The sequence below is a fragment of the Dunckerocampus dactyliophorus genome, chromosome 12 (genome assembly GCF_027744805.1).
Source record: "Dunckerocampus dactyliophorus isolate RoL2022-P2 chromosome 12, RoL_Ddac_1.1, whole genome shotgun sequence".
NCBI classification, from domain to species: Eukaryota; Metazoa; Chordata; class Actinopteri; order Syngnathiformes; family Syngnathidae; genus Dunckerocampus; species Dunckerocampus dactyliophorus.
The window spans coordinates 14,651,363-14,665,424 of record NC_072830.1 but is presented as its reverse complement, the minus strand read 5'-3'; the positions used below and the strand labels follow the sequence as shown (position 1 = coordinate 14,665,424).

Here is a 14,062-nt window from a genome sequence, read left to right as displayed (position 1 = left end):
TAAATAAAAATGATTTTTTTTTTTTAAACGTATGTTGCTAAGGTTAGTTTTGCGTGCATGTTGTTGCCTTGGACTTGCTGCATGCTCAGTTCACATACGTTATAATGTATTTTTGTATCTTGTAATGTGCTGATGCACTTAATGCTACAGAATATACGCATTGATATTTTTTCCATATTGTTGCACATGAACAGACCATAAAGTCTGTTTTAATGGCAGACAACGCCAGAGATGTATCTTCCTGGTGCGTTCAAACATCTCCCAGCTTCACGCAAAACGTGGGTGGGGTCTTGATGCGCAACCAGGCGGCAATGTGCACTCCACAGCAAAGCCTCCAACCGCCTGCAGGAGGAAGCAGGAAGCTCAAGCATATAGATTGTACCGACTAGCCCTGACATTGATAAAGTGCCAACCATATCCACCAGCACCATCATGGCGTGGCCGTGCATCACGCGTGCTTGCTGCATCAATCGTTTTTGGACCGAGCTGGACAAAGCGGACATCGCAGTGCCTTTGGTTTTCACCAAATACTCTGATGTGGCCGACGTGCACCACCTCCCCCAGCGCAAGCAGCCGAGACGGGTTGCTGAGAGCCAGCCGGAGGTCGCGAAGGCACCACCCTCCTGCGCCGCCGAGCCACTTGCCGCATCGGGCAAGGACGCATCCTCCAATGCGTCCGTCATGCGCCAAGACTTCCAGGCGTGGAAGGTGCGACCGGAGCCTAGCTGCAAGCCCAGAAACGAGTACCAACCCTCGGCCGCACCGTTCATCCCGGAGACCCAGTACCAGAAGGACTACAAAGCGTGGCCCATCCCGAAGAAGCACGACCACCCGTGGATCCCCAAAGCCGGCCTCGCCCCCACTACCGGAGTGGGGAAGGTGGAGCGAGTGGAGGTGGAGACCGGCGTAGAGAAGAGTGAGATAGAGGAGAAGCTACAGGAGAAGGAGGTGAAGGAGCCGGCCAAGAGGGAAAAGTCTACGGAAAGAAACGACGTCGAGAAGAAGGTTGAAGTGCAGGTGTGCTCCGATGGGCAGCAGATAAAGAAAGGCAGGGCGGTCGCAGACGCTCTTAACAGACATATTAAGGAGACCATGTCGACTTCCAGCAGCTACAGGTAACACCAAATTGTGTGTTATGTTCACTGAAAGTACACGCAGGGTGCTGCAAACAACCCCCGTTACACAACATTCTCTAAAACCATTTTATCCCATCTTCCCTGAACGTCACACGGGTCCATCCAGTGATGCTGATCGCGGACTATTCCATTAAGGGATATTACCCTTATGTATAATTTTAGTCAGTGAAATGTCACATCTCCAAAGCCTATTGTTTATGATACACATAATTCGTACTCATAATTTTGATGCTGTAGTTCCTTGGTTGTTTATTTACTCAACTGCAGAGCACCAGACATGTATCAGGTTTAAGGAGTTTTTATATCAATACATTTTTCACAAATATCGATATTTAAATATAATGCAATATGTCTAATAGTAAACAGCATTACAGCCATCATTCACAAATGGCGACAGTGCAGATGCCAGGTCTGCTCTGCGTTAAGACAAATTGTGGTATCATGATACAGCCAATCGACGGCCCGAATTCAGATTTTGGTCTAAAGATTATTTTTTGTTTGTTTTTATAGGCTGTTATCTCCACAACATCTCATTCACCGTAAGTCGGTAGTACATTGTAAATACGTCATAATATAGGTAAAAAGCACAGCATACAGTATATGTACCCAGCCCACAATTTTTACGTTTAAGTGTTTGTGCTTTACTCTATGTTTTTTCACCAAATGTTGCAATGTAGCACTTTGTTGAGCGGTCCGTGAATGCACCATAGAAGCAAAGCAAAAATACGTATGACGGTGGGAAGGGAGCAAGGCATGTGTCAAAAATTTGACATTTCTATGGGCGTCTTAATTACTATTTTTTCAGTGTGCGAAAAACGGGGCTCCACCGTAATCATATAATAAGTAGTCATAGTAAATGTACTTAGAGAAATGTGAGCTGTTAAATCAGGTACGTAGTCTGTTAGTATGAAGCCCACTATTTGAGGAAATCCGTTATTTATCCTGTAGTTACACCCATTTAGCCTTTATTTCAAGGGAACACAATCAAAACGCAGAAAATAAAGTATACGGTGCACACTGTCAGCTGCTAGGTCGTCATGTGTGCACATATTGTCAGGCTGTAGTATGAAGCGAGCTCCTGTTACAACGCTCCAAGAGTGCTATTTCCGTAAAGATAATGCTGTTGTATTGATCCACACCTCCTCCACGTCCGACAGTATAGTCCAGTACTATCCAATCGATATTGTGGCATGTGCATGAATGAAGCCGGCAGAATGACTGTGGAGAATGTACAGTAATCACATTGCAGCTTTAACAAGCCCAGTGCTGTCTGCGTGTATTACAATCATAATGAAGGTGATGTAGGCCAAGTATGAATAATTCAAGCAAGCAATGGGAGGATGATCAGCATGCAGATGGTCTGAGGATATTGTGAAGTCGTATCTTTTAGCATCCACTTCCTCTAATGTTGTATAATAACATAAACGTGTGAGTTTCATGAGTTGTTAAGTTTTATTGAGCGAAAAGACTATTAAAGCCATGCACTGATGCACTTTCATTACACTGTCTCCTCACAAAGCGGACAGTCTGCTTTGTGCTCATTTTAATGATCGCCTCCTAATTACGGTCAATATATGTGTTATGCAGATTTATAGATACATGTTAGGCATTGGCCACAATATCAGATCCAAGTATGAAATATTCTGCCTTTACAAATATATTAATGCTCAGTTTCAATTGGCAATGTAAGAAAATATGACTTGTTTTTAAATATATATATTACAAATTAATAAATATTAATATAAAAATTAATATTAATATAAAATTTAATATAATTAAAATATTTTAAGAAGCAATCATAAACAGGAATCATAATGTAGTGATTGTCTACACCAGGGGGTCAAAAGTGTGGACCAGGAGCATTTTGCGGCCCGCGGCTATTTTTTTATTGGCCCGCGGCACATTCTAAAACTGTAATTTAAGAAGATGAGATGTTTTTTTCAAACACAGAAACAACAAAAAACAGCAAAAAATGAAAAAAAAATGCAGTAATTTTACAAGAATAAAGTCAAAATATGAAGAGAAAAAAGTTGCAATTTCACAAGAATAACGTAATATGAGAAAACATGTCATTTTAGTTGCTTTAAAATTTAAATATTAAATAAAGACCACTTTTAAAGTTTTAATATTATGAAAAACAACAACTAATAAAGTTGTAATTTTTTGAAAATTATTTTCAGAAAAATGTACAATGTTGCAAGAGCTTCAGTTTTGACAGCTTGACAAAGGCTACTCTAATGGATGCCAGCGTGTCTGATGACTCCCTTATTAAAACCTATTGCTGTTCAACTTTTCTCGCATCTTTGTTTACACGCTTTGCCTAGCTGTCACTGGCAGCAGCTAGCTAGCCAGATAGAGTTATCCACCTAGCTTCTCGTCTTCTGACTCCAAATGTGACTTTTTACCGAAGTGACATTTTGTTTTTAAAACAAACAAGCAATGCGGTTAGCTCGGAGCTCGTTTTTGTCCCACCGGGAAGTGGAGATCACGTTCATGGGGTACGTATTAACTTTTTCAAGTGTCACTGAACAACTTTACTATTTTGTTGTTGTCATACTAATGGTGTTTTAATTTGTGTGTGGTTGTTTAGCGAACATAAACACATACTGAAGTGGGTCCAGCCTTATGACGGTGATACTATCACAGAAGTCTCCTATCTCACCAGCTGATTTTATGCATATATACTGTATCTTATATATGAACAAACCAGTTTTTCTCTCTAAATTTAGTGGGTGCAGCTTAAACACTGTCTAAAACCTGCTGTTGTCTCCTAGAACTGAGTTCAAGGCCTACAAGGATGTCAAACCAGTCAAGCCCATCAAGGCTCCATCCCAGTACAAACCTCCAGGGGAGGAGACCAGCCTGGAAACCAGCTACAGTGCCACGTTCAGGGGGGAGCAGGTCAAGGCCCAGCCCACTGACAACAAGCTGATGGAGCGCAGGAGGATACGTAGTCTGTACAGTGAGCCTGGCAAGGAGCCCCCCAAGGTGAGTGCACTCCCAACCCCCACACACAAAAAAAAAACATCTCGTTAAACCACTCTATGTGCTCTAATGTAGTGTATGTTCCTCTGTCATAGGACGAAATGTCTAAATTAGGTATCCCCGTCAGACACGTCATTAGGTACACCTGCACAATCTCATGAGATCCAACAAAAGAACAGCAAAAGAATATTTGCTTCAACTCTCATTAGTTTTTTAATCAATTCAGACTTTATATAATGACAAATGAGCGCACACTAGCATCAAGACAATGGCCACACTGAGTGGAGATGTGCTTGGTAAATACTAAATAGTAGTGTACAATTGAAATGTTGCCAGTCATAAGTAAAACACAAATAGTTGACAGCTCTAATAGTGATAAAAGTTGGACTCCTCCGCAACCTGGACACTCAGTGTATTCTCTTTTAAGTTAAGCAGCACAGATTTATAATATATCTTTTAATAAAGATCTTTGTTTGTATTATTTTATTCCATGAATTTTGTTATTGTGAATTAAAAAATAAATGATTGAATAATTGATTTCCCATGTATTTGTATTACTCCAAAACATGTATCAAACTAAATTCAGGCTTGTGTTAAATAGTACAAAAATCATTTCACAGAAATAAAGGCAAAAAAACCCCAAAAAAACCTATCTGCTCGAAAGTTTATTTTTTAAGACTGGGGCCCTTGGAATTGTCTAACGGCGGCCCTGGCCAATAGCACTCATCATAAATTGAAAAATGTACAGTTAATCCACGTGATTAGTGTTGGTATCGGCCGATCTTACTCATTGATGATTGGAATCAGAAGCATAAAACCCTGATTAGAGCATCCCTTGTAGTTTTGGTATAGAAAACATGTTTCCGACCTTCTAAATATGCTTTTTAACATTACTAGAGCCATCTAGATGTGAAATAACACCCCTATAGTAGACATAATCATTTAAGACAGTTTACCTTGTAGACACCTTGTAGAGGTACCTTGTCGAGGACCAGAATCAGTGGCAGACAGGAAGTGACGTTGGGGGTTCAGAGTTGAGTTTTAGCTTTACCCTTCATCCATTCATTTTCTATGCCGCTCATTAGGGTCGCAGGGGTATGCCAGCTGACATTGGGTGAGAGGCGGGGTACACCCTGGACTGTTCGTCAGCCAATGGCAGGGCACATATAGACAACCATTCACACTCACATTCATACCTATGGACAATTTAGAGTCGCCTATTCCTTTTTTTGGAAAGTGGGAGAAAACGAGAAAACCGACGCACAAGCGCAGATTCGAACCCAGGTCTTCCCAATCTCCTGACTTTGTGGCCAAAATGCTAACCACTCGGCCACCGTGCAGCCCACAACAGTGCCCCGTGTTGTTATTATGATTATGATTATTATGTCATTATTATTGTTCCTGTTGTGAGATCATTTAAACCTGCGATAAAAGCCTGTTGTTCCGCCAATCAAGTCTGGCGCTTGTCTCTCCGAACAATTACTGACACCCAGTGACCAACGTGGAATACTACGGTGGCCTTAATCGTTTAACTGTATTTATTTGTACTATTTACTGATGGAAAAAATTCATACAATTTGTTTAAGAGTGCATGTTTTTTTGCTGTTGACCACGAAACAGCGATCATTTATTAATTAATACATTTTTGAAAACCCGTGACAGAGTGAGGGAGCGATATTGGAGGTATGACTAACACGGCATGATGCATTTTGTTAAAGTGTACTAGTATTATATTATTTTACAATTGTGTTGTCATTATATTATGTAGCCCTACAAAATTCATTTCTCAGGATTGTATTTTTACATAGAAAATAGTGATCACTGGCAACTTTGACATTTTCCCTCATCTGTGATGAAATCATGAATCTGAATGAATCTTTTGCAGGATTTGGGCATCTCTGGGTCTGGATCTTTGTAATCGGTGTTGGATCTCATTTGATTAGGGCAGGGGTCTCCATCGGGTAGCTCGCCACCGAATTTTGTGTCGCTCACCAAAGGGTCAAAGAATATTTGCTTCAAGTCTTAGTATTTAGCGTACTGTATAGTGTTCAATTCAGACACAATGCATATATTTCATGACAGATGACCTCACTGCATGGTAAATAAAGTACAGTTTAAATGTTGCTAGTCACATAAATACGGCAGACCCACCTCTGCTCTAATGGTGATGAAAGCTGGAGACTTAGAGGGTGTACCCAATGCTGTCTTGTTCAAATTGTACTACGTTTTCCGCCCATACCAAAGCAGGCTTTTCATTGAAGCTCCTCCTCCACGTACTGTGTGCGTGCATGTCAACATGGTGCTGATGTGTTCATGCAGCTCCTCCCTACCTTTCTCATTCTCATAGGACGTGTCAAAGGCTGACAGCACCTCTGTGCTAAATCTGCTGTAGTCAGGTGTGTTTCCCTTAGAAAGCATGGAGGCTGACCTCAGACTGATTGCAACGCAAGCGTGCATACAAGCGGTGACTCATATCTTTTCAAGGGACAATACTATACAAATGAAACGTGGACATAACTTCGTAAAGTATATGCAAATGTGATTTATATAGCATTGTCCCATGAGAAGGCATGAGGGGTGTACCCACTTTGGTGAGATACTGTATAATGTATGCACACTACAAGACGGTCACATTCATCACTACCTTATTAAGATCCCGCCCCTTCTTCCTCACTCGTTGCCCACCTCTCTGCCTGCATCACCCATTTCTTTTGAGATCGTCTTCATTGACAACATCGTGGCTACAACATCATGGAGGAGATGACTAAATAGGACCAGTGAAGAATAAACCAGAATCCCACCGGGCATCCTCCATCTGTTTTTTGATATCGCATAAAACTATTCAGCACAACCCTTTAAGGCAGGGGTGTCCAAAGTGCGGCCCGAGGCTGTTTTTTTTTGTTTTTATTGGCTTTCGGCGCTTTCTAAAAATACACTTAACAAAACTAAAAAACAGCAAAAATGGGGAAAAGAACAGTAATTTTACAAGAATGAAGACAACATTTTAAGAGACTAAAGTCTTAATATCAAGAGAAAAAATAGTGTCAAGTTGAAAAATGAAAGGGGAAAAGGTCATAATATGAGAAATAAACAAAACAAAGAATCGCAATTTTTGGAAAATAAATTTGGGAAAAACACTATAATTTACAATTATAAAGTCAAAATATTATGAATGAAGTCATAATGTCATAACATCACAAAAGTATAGTATACAAAATACAAAATTCCTCAAGGCTCTGGATGTTGAGGGACTGTCTTGGCTGACACGTCTCTACAACATTGCGTGGGAGTCGGGAACAGTACCGCTGGATTGGCAGACCGTCCCCCTTTTCAAGAAGGGTGACTGGAGGGTGTGTTCCTACGACAGGGGGATCACACTCCTCGTCCTCCCAGGGAAAGTCTATTCCAGGGTGCTAGAGAGAAGGTACAACTATAAGTCGAACCTCAGCTACAGGTGGTGCAATGTGGTTTTCGGCCCAGTCGTGGAACACTGGACCAGCTCTTCACCCTTGCAAGGGTACTGGAGGGTACTCGGGAGTTTGCCCAACTGGTCTACATGTGCTTTGTGGACTTGGAAAAGGCATTCGACCGTGTCCCTCGTGGTATCCTGTGGGGGGAGCTCCAGGAGTACGCTAATATGTGCCATTAGTTCCTTGGACAACCGGAGGAGGAGCCTATTTTGCATTACCAGCAGTAAGTCGAGCATGTTTTCGGTGAACGTTGGCCTTCACCAAGGCTGCCCTCTGTCACCGATTCTGTTCATAATTTTTATGGCCAGCATTTGTAGACATAGCCAAGGCATCGAGGGGGTCCAGTTTGGGTTCTGATGGCCTCATCAGGCTGTGACCTTCAGTGTTTACTGGGGCGGTTTGCAGCTGAGTGTGAAGCTTCTGGGATGAGATTCATCACCTCCAAATCTGAGGCCATGGTTCCCAGTCGGAAAAGGGTGGATTGCTCCCTCCGGGTTGGGAATGAAGACCTGCTCCAGGTGGAGGAGTTCAAGTATCTCGGGGTCTTTGGTTGGAGCGTGAGATCGACAGATGGCTCAGCGCAGCGTCTGCAGTAAGGCGGCCGCTGTACCAGACCATCGAAGAGAGAGCTGAGCTGGAAGGCAAAGCTCTCAATTTACCGGGCAGTCTATGTTCCCACCCTCACCTATGATGATGAGCTTTGGGTCATGACGGAAAGAACAACATTGCGCGTACAAGCTGCTGAAATGAGTTTCCTTCGTAAGAGATAGGGTGAGGAGCTCTGAGTAGAGCCGCTGCTCCTTCACATCGTGAGGAGCCATCTGAGGTGGCTCGGGCTTCTAGTTTAGATTCCTCCTGGATGCCTCCCTGGTGAGGTGTTCCGGGCATGCCCAGTCAGGAGAAAGCCCCGAGACAGACCTAGGACACGCTGGACGGATTATGTCTCACAGCTGGCCTGGGAACGCCTTGTTGTCCTCCCGGTGGAACTGGAAGAGGAGGCCAGAGACCAGGAAGTCTGGACTTTCCTGAGACTGCTATCCCTGCAACCCGGACCCGGATAAGCATAAGAAGGCGGATGGATGGATGGATGGATGGATGGATGGATGGATGGATGGATGGATGCATGGATGCATGGATGCATGGATGGATGGATGGATATTACGAGATAAAATGTTCAAGAAGAAAGTTGAAATATTCATTCATTTCTGTGGTAAATGTTTTTTAACTTTTATTTTTGTAATGTTCTAGTACAAACAAAGTGAGAGAACAAAGATAAAGTAAAAATAACTAAATCAATCTTTGAAAATAGGCAATTTTTCCTCAGAAAATATGTCATTCACCGTAAGTCAGTAATAATTTATAAATACGTACAGGTACACTGTACCGCGATTTAAGAAAAGCCCACAATTTTTACATGTTTATGTCTTTACACTACACTGATAATGTTTTTTCGTCAAGCATAGAGATTTCACTTTTTGCTCAGCGGTCTTTGAACGCACCGTAGTTGCCATGAGATGCAAACGTGAAACATATATACTGTATGTAAAACTTGTACACTGTGACTCCAGTTCCGTCTGTTCCTATACATTAATTATATTATCATTTATGATTACTACTATAATAACTAATCTATTCATCACAACTGTTAGTCTTATTGCAAATGTTAACCTGAAATCTGATGAAAACGTCAAGCTAGCAGGAGAGTTTGGAGGAGGAGGAGGGAGCTGTGTGTCAAAAATGGACATTCTTATGAGCATGTCAATGACGGGTGTGTGGTGTGTCCAGGTACACGCTGTTATTAGTGGATATTCATTGTTTCATTCTATTTAGGTGCTGCTACCTCTAATTATATGGTAATACTGCTCGAGTGAGCTGTCATACACTAACAAAGATCAATATTGTAAAAGCGGATCATGTCACTTCCTCTTTGTTTTTGCAAGAAAAGGCACAAAGACACACGTTTGTGCCTTTTAGCTGTCATGACACTAACCACCATGAACACCTGTGACACCTGATGGTGCCTCTTGCTTGTTCTAAGTAGGAATAACAAGGTATGCATGCTACACACAACAGCTCAGACATCCCATATACAGAGTCTAGAACAGGGGTGTCCAAAGTGCAGCCCGGGGGCCATGTATGGCCCGCAGCTGTTTTTTGAAATGGTCCTCGGCACAGTCTAAGCGTAAAATTAAACAGGAAATCTCCAAATTTAAGGAGAGAAATTTAGGAAAACACAGAATTTATTTGCACTGATTTCTTATGAACACCAAATTTTAGCAAATTTGTGTTTAGCTACATTTTTGAACGAACTGAATTTCAAAAACACATACATGCATTTTGCTGACAGTTTTTTTTATTCAATTTAATTTTCAGTACAAAATCATGTATAAAAAAGACAAATCAGTTCACAAAATTAATAAAAAAAAAAGCTTTGGTACTCTGGCATGGGTGTCCTAAGTGCGTCCTGGGGGCCATTTGCGGCCGGCAGTTGTTTTTGTTAATGGCCCTCAGCACATTCTAAGCATAAAATTCAACATGAAAAGTAAAGCTTCAGATAGAAGCTGCTTTTTCTTTAAATATATGGCTTTAAAAATGTCTTTGAATATATGACATGGGCTGGTTTACAAAATACGCTGCCCTCTGTGGAAAAAGTTTGGGCACCCCTGCTCTGGAAACTAATCCTTCTCTTATTGTTAACATTTGCATGAACGGTTGTTTTCTTTCAGGCTGACAAACCAGCGTCTCGCACCAGGCCAAAAAAGACAGCGACGACGACAACGAAGGTGGTGAAAAAAGCAAAAGAGAAGCAGCTTAAGAAGAAAGAAGCGGCTGCCGTGGCCTCCTCAGAAACTCCAGCAGATGGAGGCGTCACTAAGAAGAGCAAAGAGATAAGCAATAGACTGGCCGAGGCGAAGCAGTAGAAAAATAGCATCATGTGCTTTATTTGCAAGATTTACTTGGTTCACTGCCTTTTCCTTATTTAGCTGTCCATTATTCCACTATGTGTGTGTAAAAGACTGTGTGTGGGAGCAAAGCTGCTTTTTATTGAGCACATAATTTGCACATTATTTCTAGGAGGCCTCTTTACTCTAAACGTAAGAGCCATCGCTACAGTATGTGTGCTGTACAAAAGGGCGTTTTTTTCCTACAGAATCACATCCAATGATTGTATAAACTCATTTTTAGGTTTTTGTGGGGAGGGAGTGGGTCCATTTCCTATAGTTGCAGTGCCTCTGCTGTTAGGTCCTGGGTGTTGTTTTTCCTCTTCATCCTTTTGGGTGATATCCAGTTTCATTTTGTTGCTAAGAAACCAAATCAATTTACTAGAATTCCCTGCAGCTTTCATATGCAAGCCTCCCCGCCTTTTTTTGGTTGAGTAGTGATACAGTATTCTAGCATTCTCGCTTGTATGAAGCCTTTTAAGGTATACATATATACTATTTGAAATATACATTGCCCTCCGGAAGTGTTGGAAAGGTGAGGTCAATTTCCAGGTATTTGCATCTGGATCGGATGCACAGCTTAGGAGATAGCACCTTTTTTTTGTTTGACACCCCCCCCATCTTTCATGTGAGCACTGTGACTGACAGGTGTGTTTTGTTGCCCAGGTGTGTCCCATTGCATTGCTTATTCAACTAATAAATAGCACTGAATGTCTATGTTCACTTTCAGATTGGGTAGGATAGGTTTTGCCTGTGTAGACTGCATTTAGAGGTGAAAACAACATGAAAACCCTGAGAGCTGTCAATAGAGGGGAAAAAAAAGTAATCGTGAATCTGAGAAAAGATGGAAAGTCAATCAGAACATTGGTAATAGCCACTACATTCATCTGGAATGTCCTGAAGAAGAACGAAACCAGCGGCACAGAGAAGGAACGTCAGGAAGTAGAGCGTGTCAACACCACTGTCGACACACTCGACACTCGACCAAGCGATCCAGTTCCAGAAAGAAGGCTCAACAAACTCAAAAAATATAATTTAACAGGATTTTTTTTAAACATAAAAAATGGAAAAATCTGCAAGAATAAAGTCAAAATATTAACAGGAAAAAGTTGTAATTTTATGAGAATTACATCGTAATATTATGAGGAAAAATATCATTTTAGTAGCATGAAGTTGAAATATCTTTTAAGTTGCAAGCAAAACAACAAAGTTGTCATTTTTTGGAAAATTAGGTTGCGGAAAAAGTTATGTTACAAACAATTAAGGTCAAAATATGGGAATTAATGTCAGAATTCCAAGAAAAAAAAATACCAGAAGGAAGTTGAAATCGTTTGGGGGGGGGGGACTGAGGAAATGAGAATAAAATACAAGAATAAAATCAAAAATATTTGTATTAATATACTCTTCCTGGTGCCAAGATTTGACAGTCATTTTTAATACATGCTCAAAAACAAGCCAGTCTTCCCTTTCCGGAGATTGCTAATGTAGTACCGTTCATGTCCATAAGAGGGCGACATTTAACTAATCGTGGTGTGAATAGTGCTTCAAGTGCTAAAACAGCTACATATAAAACTTAGCTATTTTCAATTCAATACATTATTATAGACAGGAATCCCAATTCCATGTTCCTCACTGACATGACAAAAAACATTAACACTGTTAAAAAAAAAAAGGAAAGCAAAAACATCAACCGACAAACGGAATAGGAATGGAAACGATAAAAAAAAAGTTATTCATGAGATCGCAGAACCACTGACATACATCAGTAACTTATCAATCCAGACTGGTAAATTTCCAAACAAAATGAAAACAGCAAAAGTATACCAATTTTCATAAATGGAAACAAACATCAATTCACAAATTACTGACCAGTTTCCCTATCACCACAGTTTTCTAAGATAATTGAAAAGCTGTTCAATAACAGGTTGGAGAAATGTATTAATAAGAATTAATTACTTGCGGACAGCCAATACGGATACAGAGCTAACATGTCAAATTCCATGGCACTAACCGAAATTACAGAGGAAATTACCAACGCTATAGACCGCAGAAAGTTTGCAGCTGCAGTTTTTATGGATTTAACAAAAGTCTGCAATACAATTAATCACAACATCCTAATTACAAAACTAGAAAGACATGGAATCAGTGGATTCGTCTTGAACTGGGTTAAAAGCTATTTAGCAGACAGGAGAAAATATGTGACGCTTGGAGAATATACATATGCAAGCTTAAATGTTGTGCGGCGTACCCCAGGGGTCAATACTGGGACCAAAACTGTTCAATCTATATATAAGACATCTGTAAAGTCACGAAAAATCTAACGCTAGTATTATTTGCAGACGATACAACCGCATTCTGTTCTGGAGTTGGCACACAAGAGCTAATAAAAAAAATCACAGATGATTTAACCACACTAAAGAGATGGTTTGATAAAAACAGACTGTCCCTGAATCTAAGTGAAACTAAAATAATGCTATTTGGTAAGTGCAAAAAGGATACGCATGCGCAAATACAAATTGACCTGTTTGGATGTTGACAGGGTGAACGAAAATACATTTCTGGGGCTCATAACAGATGATAATATGAGCTGGAAATCTCACATTAAAAATATACAACATAAAGTGGCAAGAAATACCTCAATACTGAATAAAGCAACATTTGTTCTGGACCAAAAATCACTCCATATTCTCTATTGTTCTCTGTGGAGATACGGGGGAAATAATCCATAATGCCGCTTACAGGGAACATACAAACCCTTTATTCCTAAAATCACCATCCATCCATCCATTTTCTATGCCGCGGGGGTATGCTGGAGCCTATCCCAGTTGACTTCAGGCGTGAGACGAGGGTACACCCTGAACTAGTCGCCAGGCAGTCGCAGGCAAACAATAACCTGCTACCCAAAAATGTAAAACAAGAAGGAGAAATATGACCTTAGAGAAAAATTATACTTAAAACACTGACATGTGTACAATGCTAAAAACCTTCAGCATTTCTGTATGTGGAATCAAATTATGGAACAGATTGAGTAAGGAACTCAAACAAATGCACTAAAATGAGCGATTTATTAACCCTTTTTTTTGCTTTCTGTTGGACAACACATACACGCATAAAAAAGATGATGTTCGGAGTTCGGAGTGTTCATGAATGCGCCTCAAGAATGAGCCAAGTGTCGTTCCAAGGAGACATTGTCTCTCACCAGATGGGGTCGCTAATGGGACAAAAAAGATAAATTACTGCGGATGTGTTGCGTTTTTGTTTTTTTTTCCTCAGCATGTTGGGAATGAACTCATATTAAAAAAACAAGTGAACGTCAACGGCATCTTGTGAGTTTTGGAAAATGTATTGTTATTATTGCATTAACATTTTAACAATAATTCACTATGATTAACCAAAAAAACATAAAGCACCTGAATTATCATTCCCACTGAATACACTTGGAGGATGTTATTTTCCATTTTCCTGCGAATCAGTCATCCTGACATAAAGGTGCATAAATATTTCAGGCGTAATGGTTCGTGTGTTTGCA

General features: G+C 40.6%; 1 protein-coding gene across 2 annotated transcripts; it reads left to right on the top strand.

Moving 5' to 3' along the window:
• The first annotated feature begins 254 nt into the window (after nt 1–254).
• Nucleotides 255–13,761, top strand: map6b (microtubule-associated protein 6b). 2 transcript variants are annotated; one of them, XM_054794743.1, is made up of 4 exons: nt 255–1,115; nt 3,911–4,124; nt 6,469–6,517; nt 10,318–10,451. In XM_054794743.1, the coding sequence occupies exons 1-3, from the start codon at nt 433–435 to the stop codon at nt 6,511–6,513; spliced, it is 942 nt and encodes a 313-aa protein (XP_054650718.1). In that variant the 5' UTR covers nt 255–432; the 3' UTR covers nt 6,514–6,517; nt 10,318–10,451. The 2 variants fall into 2 exon arrangements, with proteins under 2 accessions (XP_054650718.1, XP_054650717.1); XM_054794742.1 differs by lacking the exon at nt 6,469–6,517 and having other exon boundaries at nt 275–1,115; nt 10,318–13,761.
• Nucleotides 13,762–14,062: the final 301 nt, after the last annotated feature.